At 46.2% G+C, this 10,447-nt stretch overlaps 2 protein-coding genes across 6 annotated transcripts in view; both read left to right on the top strand.

Moving 5' to 3' along the window:
• The window catches only part of ARMC8 (armadillo repeat containing 8), a 118,603-nt gene extending 114,583 nt beyond the window's left edge, over positions 1-4,020 (top strand). For all 5 annotated transcript variants that reach the window (XM_066350309.1, XM_066350310.1, XM_066350306.1 and 2 more), the window contains one exon: positions 1,581-4,020. In XM_066350309.1, coding sequence (XP_066206406.1) covers positions 1,581-1,614 — 34 coding nt within the window. In that variant the 3' untranslated portion in view covers positions 1,615-4,020. The remainder of the gene's footprint in view (positions 1-1,580) is intronic.
• LOC136382400 (alpha-1,4-N-acetylglucosaminyltransferase-like) lies at positions 2,342-9,412 on the top strand. The gene is given in 5 exon segments (XM_066351614.1): positions 2,342-2,359; positions 2,547-2,648; positions 3,114-3,246; positions 5,530-5,570; positions 8,577-9,412. Coding segments are annotated over 5 exon segments (909 nt in total). The 3' UTR covers positions 9,192-9,412.
• Positions 9,413-10,447: the final 1,035 nt, after the last annotated feature.

Consider the following 10,447-nt stretch of genomic DNA (forward strand, 5'->3'; position numbering starts at 1 on the left):
TCTGGGAGGACTGGAAGGCTACAGGAGGCCTCAGGTGTGGCGTAGCATAGGTTTGGGCCCTGGCCTGCACTACTTAGACCAATTTGGTGCTGTTTCTTCACATTTGTTTGGCACGTAAGTTTTCAACAGTTGCTAAACTTAAAATCTCATTAGAAAAAAACAAGGTCTGAGCTACCCTACCTAAATCCATGTAAGGAAAGATGACCCTGCTTCCAAAATCAGCCATCTGAAGGACTCCTTAGATAATAATAGAGAGCAGGAAGACTAAGGCATGGTCTCAGAAGTCTAATATAATGAAATATAGCCAACCCCTGAGAGAGATCCAGAAGGAGTCTGAATTGTTTTAAAGGGAAATACAAAACAGAATTTTGATCAAGACCCTTTGTGGACATTCCTACAATGTCACACAGTAAAGTCTGTTACCTAAAGAAGGCATCTCTCGGGTTCCATCTGTCATTATTGTGAACCTCTGACTTAACACTTACAGATGAGGAACTATTGCTAACTAGCTCTCTCCACCCCAGGCTAAGGGAGCATCAGGTTTGGAGGATGAGGTGGATGGTCATTCAGGGGTAGCATATAGCATCATTCATAAACTTGTTTTTCTAGAAAACTTTCCTTGTAGAACCAACTCATAACTTGGAGACAGTCTGTATAGAGCTTTCTGTTCTGATGGGTTGGGATATTTGCAGCTATCATCTTTGTAGAGGCTTAGATAACTGCAAGAATATCTTACTATACCACTTTTAAAACCACAGATCATACCTATCACTTTGCTGTTGAGTACAGCTTATTGCATGCCCAATCTACTTGTTACACTTTCATCAGCTAATTGTAACTGAAAATGTTAGCCTTTTCTCCATTAATATAAAGGAGAGGCCATTGCTTCCTAAATCCCACAATTGCAGTGTCTTTAGAAACTTAACTAAGCTCATAACAGGAGTAGTAATGGAGGCCTAGTTCAAAGGATAACACTTTTACAAGGATCAAGATAGGTCATGTCACTGCCCATATTGCATCTCTTCCTCCAGCTAGTTACCTTCTTTCCCAGTCACCACGATTAATGCACATCACACACTGATCAGTGTCATCAGAAGAAGGAGATGAGATTGTAACCAGTTTTGAGGCATCGGAACCATGGCACAGCCTTATCCCATGAGCTTTTGGGCCCTTCTGTGCACCTTCTATCAGCACCTGAGCACCTTCCTGGGTCAGTCTTACTTTCCCAAACCCTGAGTGTTCTCCCCAGTGGCCTGTAGCACTAGGTAAAACCTGCATGTCAACAGAACATAATTCCAGATCCATGACATCTATGTGCCAGTGACAAAGGAAAACTGTAGAATGTCACTAGGCTGCAGCAGGTATAGGGGTGAAAGCAGCCCTTTCTAAGAGAACCACAGGAAGAAGAACGTAGCCAGCGGGGGTTGGAAGTATCTTCTGACTGATGATTTCTGCCCTTTAGGATGGGTGCCTAGCTGGGCTCACCCCAGTAGCCTTGGGGAACCATTTGAGACATCCCTGCTACCATCTTTGAGCCACAGGTTCTGAGACGACGGCTAACAGGAGCTTTGTGATTTCAGGGCCAAGACGGCACTGCAGCAGTACCTGGCGTGACGGGAGCACCCGGGCACCTGCGGGCACCCCACATCCTTGCTAAAGGAACTACAGGAACTAGCCTCATTTGATCCCTTCTATTTGCACAAGTCACCTTGGACTGCAGGGAGCTGTTTTGCAAAAGCAATTTGGTAGGCTCAGATCTCAGATTCATCTTGAGAACATATTTTTGAGGTAGTAATTTCCTCAGAGGACTATTGTGTTTTGTTTTGTTTTGTTTTTTGGAGCTACCCGGACTCTTTATTAGAACAATCAATCATTTTCCTTTGGACCTACAATGTTTTGCCTATGCTGCAGCCACTTTGTGAATGAGAATGAATGTGTGTGTGCATACACAGACGTGTGTGTGCGTGTGTGCATGTGGGTCAGGATGAATGGATGTGTGGGGGGGATACCTCAGATTTTTCTTTTCTTATTTTGTGTGAAAATCTCTTTTCTACAGATTTTCCAGGGTTTAAGCATTGCTTGCTGTATAAAAAAAAAAACAAAAAAAAACTTTACTGAATTATATACAGTTTGAATGAAATGTTATTTTAAAAACAAAACAATTGTTAAGTGTTCCATAAAGGTTATGTTGAATTTTGGTCAGATGAATATTTGTAAGTAAAAAATATATGCATTTCTGAACCTCAACTTACATAGATTTTCTTTATAAAAGAACCAAAAAAAAAGAAAAAAAGAAAAAGAAAAGGTTGGCTATAGTTGGCCTGAGTAACAGACACGATATATGGTGCTGTGCAAAATAGTAAGCTAGCATCTTACTGCCGTCAATATCAGCCTAATTCAATAAGCTCTCGGACTTCCAAGTCAGGTGGACAGGGTGGAGTAGAGTGAGGGGACAGATGCACCATAGATTTTTTGAAACATCAAAGGGAAATATAACTACTGATAGTAAAAGCCCAGCCGTAACTCTGGTAGGCTGCCTTTCGCAGGAACTGGGCACCGAGAGCCTCCCATCTGCCCTTAGTCCTGTCATCAGTGTACAGTACCCGCAGGACTTAGAACCAGCCATAGAACCTTATGCTCAAACTAAAGTAGCTCATCACTTCCTGGAAACGAAGTTCGGTCACCTTGTGCTTCCTGAAACAGCATCTATCACTGTGAAACTAGAGAACGTTCTACAGACTCAGCTGTGGAAAAATGCAAAGAACAGGATAGCTTAGAAACCTGTTTTTCTCTTTCTTTACGCAGTAAATTCCATACTAGTCACTCAGGACTGCTATTGAGTGTCCTTCTGTAAAATGAAATAGAAATTTTAGTGATAGATGTGGCTAAGATCTTTTCCTGCAAGAAGCTTAAAGCACTGAAATTTGAGAGAAGGAAAGGACTCTCCAGGAGGACCAAGGACGAGCTGGTTTCACAGGGAGTGCTGCTGAGCCTTCTGCAACCCGCAGCGCGGCACCTGCTCCACCTGCTGGGTCGCTCTGAAGGTGAGCTCAACAGAGGTTGCTCTTGCCTGTTTGAAGGTAGAACCAACCCTCCTTTCTCTTTGTTAAAAGAAGGTGAAAGGCACTGGCCAGGAAGCAAGGCCTGGGACCCAGAAGCTTGCCGTGAGTGATGCCACTGACGGGGGCCCCAGCCCACTAGCCACTCCCGATGAGGGCTCGCGGACAGCCGCCACCGCACCAACCTGTACCTTTCTTGGAAGATTCAAATGTTTGATTGCAAATGAATGTTTTTAAATGTATTTAATGCAGTTTTTCCTGTTCTCAACATGACCACCCAAGATTCAAACACAGAGATTTCCAAGTTGTTGTTGTTTTTTCCAGAACATCATGGATTTAAATATCTGTCCAACAGGTACTTGGGTTTTGTGCAGCTATTAGTGTGCTACTGTGAGACTATCCTTGGTTGGCATTTGTAACACAAAACACTATAGAGTTGGTATTTAAAAATACCAGGTAAATATAAGAAACCAATAATGAATTGCTGAGACAATCTTGAACCCAATAGCGTTAGAAAGCTAAAGGCTCAATGAAATAATACTTTAACAATTAAACTCTGTGGATAAATCTTGCCTGTGGCTATAAACAGATGATCAAAGAAAAAGTGCTTTAATATTATTAACTTTTCTGATTTGAATGAAGGAAATGTATTTATTAAAACAAAGCTGTTTGCTGCTCTACCTGGATGCAGTGTTCCATCACGAGGAAGTGGGAGGAACGGGACGTGATCTTGTGTCTCCACCCAAGTTCTAAACTAAGCTCCTTGCTCTCTCTAATACTGCATTCTGTTTCTCCTCTTGTGCCCTGATTGTAACTCGAAGTTTATGAACTAGAAAAGAATGTCCAATTTAATAAGTTGCATTTTTTTCCTTGAGCACTTTATGCAGAACAATACATGTTCTTCTGGTAGTGTTTGGATAATATGATTTTAACACATGCTAATAAAAGCCAAGAAAGATCATGGCAACTTCTACAAAGGAGTCTCTTTTCCAAATGTCTAGAACATTAGGAAATATAGAAGATAATCTATAATGGCTTCTGCATCCTGTGATTCTTGGTGAATGAGAAACCGGGAAGTGACTTTGCATTTCAAAGGGGTGGCTGGTGTCCTTGAGTCACTGCAGCTTCTAGGGGACCCCTCTTTTCCTGGCCTCCTGAGAGCTAGCAGACCCTTCATAGGTGGCCACCCCCCAGCCACTAGGATGCCCCCAGTGTTGGGTCAACTGCCCCTGTCCTCTCCTCTTCCCCTTCGTATGCCAGACCTCCACTGCCACCTGGACTCAGGCCCCGAGTGTTACAAATGACCACCTGCACAGTGCACGGGCAGCTGCTGTCCCTCTGCAAGGACCCACGGCCCTTCACTCACTGCCTGCCTTCTTTCCTCGTCTATGAAATGTGAGATGTACCTCCTATTTCTTGGTCTCACAAACAGACAGAAATGGTGAGGTGCTTGGCAGAGGAGGGAATTCCCTGTCACAGAGGAAACTTTGAATTGAAGTCTGAGAAAGGAGGCGAGGAAAGGGAGACTGACTCCTGGTCCTGATGGAGAGCTGACGGAGCGTGAACCCAACACCTTGCCACACCGACTAGAAGCAAGGTCGTCCCAGCACGCGGGAAGTTTTGGTCCATGACCTAGCTTCAGAGAAAGCTGAGGGACACTCACGTGTGGCCTACTGGAGCCACCTGCCTTTGTTTCCTCCTCTATCTTTGCAGCCCCTGACCTTGTCTGCCGGGCATTCAGCCCTGTCCCTGAGTGGAGGGCCAGAGCTCTTCCTTAGGAAGCAGCCACCTCCTTGACTTCACGGGCTGGGCCTGTCCTCCAACCTGTCAAGTACTCACACCAGGAGCTGAGAGGCTTTAACACCCCAACCAAAACACAGCCCTGGTTTTCTTTTTCTTTTATTTTATTTTTGTGGCAGAGACAGAGTCAGAGAGAGGGACAGATAGGGACAGACAGCAAGGGAGAGAGATGTGAAACATCAATTCTTCGTTGAGTTTCTTACCTGTTCATTGATTGCTTTCTCATATGTGCCTTGACTGGGGAGCTACAGCAGACCAACTAACCCGTTGCTTGAGCCAGTGACCTTGGGCTCAAGCTGGTGAGTGAGCCTTGCTCAAACCAGATGAGCCCGCGCTCCAGCTGGCGACCTCGGGGTCTCAAACCTGGGTCCTCCGCATCCCAGTCCGACACTCTATCCCCTGCGCTACCGCCTGGTCAGGCCCCAGTTTTCTTTTGTTAGAGGACATCAGGCCTAGGGTCTCTGCCAAGGAGTTTTGTACTCAGAATAGAGACTGACGGTTTAGCTCCTCTCCAGAGCCATCTTTCCCCCACCCCAGCCCCTACCCGCTTTCCCTCTGCTGTGAACCTCTGGATTCTGAGAAGAATGCCCTACTACGTAAAGGAAGGAAGGGTATGTTAACACTCCCATCACCCTTTGTTCTCTTCATTTCTCATTTCTCATCTCTCCAGTGATGGAAGATTCGTGGCTTCCCAGCTTCTGGGGAGATCAGGTAGGTGTCAGCTGGGTGCACCCCCAGGCAGCTCATTCAGAGCCACACAGCACCCAGGCTGTGGGAGACCAGGCATCGGGCTCTAATGATTCTCCAAGGCATTTTCCAGCTCTGAGGTGGGGACAGAGCAATTGTGTCCCCCTCTCGAACCCACTCACAACGCCATGGTGAGCTAGAGTCCGGGATCTGGAACAGTGGATTCAATCTCCTGACAGGTCTTGTCAGGGAGGGCCCCACTGTTTCCCACGGGGCCTGTGCAGATGCTGATGAGCACGGTGGGCATGCGTGTTTCCATCAGGAGGGGCTCCGGTCTCCACTGGCTGCAGCCTGGCTCATCCTTCTGTCTCCGGCGCCAGCACAGAGGGCCTTACACTGTGGGCTGCAGAGAGAGATGTGCCAGTGAAAAGCAGTCATCTGGGAGCCAACTGCCCATTTGAAGAACTTCAAGTCAGAGGAGCGAAGTTCTCTGGAGAAAACTAGCAAATGAGAAGGAAATTGCTGACATTTGCCTTGTGATATAGAAGAACGTGGCCTTTTGCTCAGTCAGAGAGGAAGAATTATTGTTGGGCTTCATGAATTTACACATAAACCAAAGAGCAAGCCAGTAAGATGAATGGCTGTGCGTGGTAATATTCATGAGGTAATAATAGTTGCTTTTTACTGAAAACCTGTATCCCTCAAGGGCGCAGCCACGGAGGGAGGGCAAAACCAGGCAATCTAGCGAAAGCTGGAGGCCACCTGGTCCACGAGGACCTCTCCGGTTTTAAAATGAGGCTTCTGCCAGAATCAAAACCAAAAAATGGGGGAAAGGAATATCAGGAAAATTGGACCCCACAAGACTGACAACTAGGGGAGCCACAAGCAGCGGCAGCTGCTCCAGGGAAACCCTGAGTCTGTCTCCAAAGTCCCCTCCCTCTAACTTTCTTCCTGTTCAGCCAATAAATTATTTTTTTTACTTCTTGTAAAACAAACAAACATAAAAATAAACACAGAAATAAAAAACTAAAATAGGAACACACCTGTCCCACCCGGCCTTGTTTGCTAGGGGCTTTCCCGGGTAGAGGACACTGTTGCCCTAGTTGTCTTAGTCTAGAAAATCTCTAGAGTAAGAAACCGGCCTGAGTGTGAGTGTGTGTGTATGTGTGTGAGTGTGAGAGTGTGTGTGTGTGGAAGGGGGGGGATTGGTCAGTTTCACTCTTGCCCTATGTGTCCTTAGATCCCAGCTTCCCATGTCTTCTTCTGAAGACCCAGAAGCCTCAAATTAGGACCAGCGAGGAGGAGGTGGAGCAACTCACCAGACTGATATTTCACATGTATTTGCCAGCAGAAGGTTCCTATCAAATAGGTGGCAACTAGTGTGGTACTGGGCAGCAGCCGGGCACACGACTGTCAGGTGCGGGTAGTGGAGAGGGGCGCCTTGAAGGACACATGCCTGCTGGTTTCCCTGCAGCTCTCGTGATCGCCACTAGAGGGCGCTCCAGCACGTACAAAACCAGGTGCTCTATCCACAGCGCCACCACAGCCAGGCATTGATTGATTGTAGGGAGAGAGGAGAGAGAGGGAAACAGAGAGCAAGAGTGAGAAGCATCAACTCACACTTGCTTCTCCTCTGTGCCTTGACCGAACAAGCCAGGCTTTCAAACTGGGGACCTCAGCGTTCCAGGTAGATGCTCTATCCACTGCGCCACTGTAGGTCAGACCTTCCAAATAATTTCAATCTACATGTCCAGTCCACGTAATCCACCCTCCTTCTCTGCCCACACTCTCTGATTTCATCTCCTCCCCCTCTCCCTTCACTGCTCTGGTTGGCCACGCTGCCTTCCTCCTGCTCCTGCCTCGGACCTTTTGCGCTAGCTGTGGCCTCTACCTAGAACCTTCTCAGAGAAACTGGCATCGTTCACTTACCAACTTGATTCCAGTTTCTGCTGGAACCCAATATACAATTGTACTCCCTCTGCCCCCTTCATACCTCCTCACCCAGCTTTTTTTCTTCACAGTTCTTATGGACACTCAACATACCACGTTTATTTATTTATTGTCCGTCTCCTCCCAGTAGAGATTTTTGTCTTTGCTCACTGTCTTATGTCTAACATCTGTCACAGAGCTTGGCACATAGTAAGTAGGCCCTCAATAAATATTTAAATCTGTTTAGATTTTTTTAAAATTATGTATTGATTTTTAGAGAGAGAGAAACAGAAACATTAATCTGTTGCTGTTATGTGCCATCACCAGGGATCGAACATAAAACCGCTGTGCATTGGACAACACTCCAACCAGCCGAGCTAGACAGCCAGGGCTTTAATTTTTTAATTGATTGATATTTAGAGAAAGGAATGGAGATACAGAGAGAGAGAGAGAGAGAGAGAGAGATTTGTTTTTCCATTTATTCATGCTGTCATTGGTTGATTCTTGAATGTGCCCTGACTGGGGATGAACCCACAACCGTGGCATGTCAAGATGATGCTCTAAGCACCTGAGCCACCAGGCCAGGAACCCTCTATGAATATAATTAAAGGAATTAATTAGTAAACAAAGGCATACATGCATGCATGCATTTTAAGATTGTGTTTTCATTTTCTCAAATAAATATTAACTTTTTCTATAGCTGTCTATTTTAACTTTATTAGTTTTTGTCACTTAAAAATTCTTTCTTCATGGATTCATGTTTATAGTTACTGTACAACCTGCTGAAAATGACTCAGAGTTCATTGTAAAATCCCTTCAGGGTTTCTACTTTACCTTCCCACTGCTTTAATTAAAAAAAAAACCAACTTCATGAAATCTCTAAAACTTTTCCCATGGACACTGATTGCTGTAATATTGTACCTAAAGGCAACTACTTGGGGTGGAGGTAAGATTGGTAAATGTGTAAATGGGGGTTTGGCAAGTAGATTTAGGGGAAGCTGGCTTGCTGCCCCTCCTGAGCAGCCCTGGGCCGGGCCTCCTGCAGGGACACCCCTCCCCCTCCCCCTGCTGCTGGGGGCTGATTGGCACCTGCCCCTGCAGATCAATGCCAGTGCAGAGAGGAACTGGCTCCACGTCAGCTCGGATGCGTCCCGCCTGGCCATCATCTGGAAGTATGGGGGCATCTACATGGACACCGATGTCATCTCCGTTAGGCCCATCCCTGAGGAGAACTTTTTGGTTGCACAAGCTTCTCAGTACTCTAGTAACGGGGTGTTTGGATTCCTCCCCTGACACTCCTTCCTGTGGGAGTGCATGGAAAACTTTGTTGAACACTATAATTCACACATTTGGGGCAACCAGGGTACCAATTTGAAGACATGGATGTGGAAAGTGTGGTGCAAGCTTGAAGACTTCCAAGAGGTGAGTGACCTGAGGTGTTTGGACTTGTCCTTCCTGCATCCCCAAAGATTTTACCCCATCTCCTATCCAGAGTGGAGACGCTACTATGAAGTCTGTGACACGGACCCGAGCTTCAGTGACTCCTATGCCCTACATCTGTGGAACTACATGAACCAGGAAGGGAGGGTCGTGGTTAGAGGCAGCAACACGCTGGTGGAAAATCTCTACCGTAAGCACTGTCCCAGGACTTACAGGGACCTGATTCAAGGCCCAGAGGGCTCGGTGTCCGGGGAGATGGGTCCAGGTGACAAATAGAGCCAATGCTGGAGCGTGGCTGCTCCACATAGCACTGACCACGTCCTGGAGCGCCAGCTTTCCCCTGGTCTCCACTCTCCCCAGCTGTGGTGTTTACCCGCACGTCCGAGTTACCTTCCTCTGTCCGTAATAGAAATGTCCCAGACTGTTGGCCTGTTTCTGTCAGGGACTGACACTGGTGGCACCAAGTCTTGTGTGTGTTGTGGCACAGGTGGCACCGCAGCAGTGACAGCGTCCCAGTGCTAAGTGATCTAGTCCTCCACCCACTCTTGGTGTCCTCAGCACTGGAACAGAGCCTGGCACACGGCAGGCGCTCAACAACTCCTGGCTTACAGAACATTGAACTGTGGCCGAGTAGGGAAGGCTGGGAGGGCGTCATGCACGGCAGGCCTTGGTCAGCTGAGGATGGAGTCCAGCTTTCGGCCTTACCGACGAGGTTACTGGGCTGCATGTCAAGTTCATTTTCCCACAGCAGCCCTGCCAAAGGGGGCGCCCATGAGCACCCGGGGAAATTGAGCCTGGTGGAAATGACACACACACAGGTTTCCTGAAAGCTACTTTCAGCACACGTCTGGGACACATGGGAAGAGAGCTGTGAGGTGGCATTAAGTACATTCACATCGTTATGTAACCAACACCACTGTTCACATCTATTAATAGAACTTTCTCATCATCCCAAAGTGAAATTCTGTGTCCATGAAACACTAACTCCCCAATCCCTGCCCATCCCTCTCTCAGCCCTGGTCACCACTAGTGTATTTTCTGGAATATTTTTGTGAATTTGATTATTCTGGGTACGTTGTATAAGTGGAATCATGTAATACTTGTCCTTTTGTACCTGGCTTATTTCATTTAACATAATGTTTTCTATGTTCATGTTGTAACATGTTTCAGAAATATGTATTTTTCGCTTCATAAGATGCACCTGACCATAAGCCACACCTAGGGTTTTAAGGAGGAAAATAAGAAAAAAAATATTCTGAACTAAATGGTGTGTTAAAATATTTAATAAAATATACCACAATAATATTTCAACAATGTAAACTCAACAGCAGTATTAACAGCCATTAGCACTGTTATTAACAAATGAGAAGAGACTTTAATGTTCAGATACTCTTCTAGTTGTCCGGGAACCCCAGGAACTCATCATCGCTAGTGTCAGAATTTAAGAAGCTCAGTTGCTCACAATTACTTGTATCACTTTTTTTTTGCTATTTTCATATATGATACCATCTTCAGTGCCATCTAAAGCATTG

Source organism: Saccopteryx leptura, chromosome 10 (genome assembly GCF_036850995.1).
Source record: "Saccopteryx leptura isolate mSacLep1 chromosome 10, mSacLep1_pri_phased_curated, whole genome shotgun sequence".
Taxonomy (NCBI): domain Eukaryota; kingdom Metazoa; phylum Chordata; class Mammalia; order Chiroptera; family Emballonuridae; genus Saccopteryx; species Saccopteryx leptura.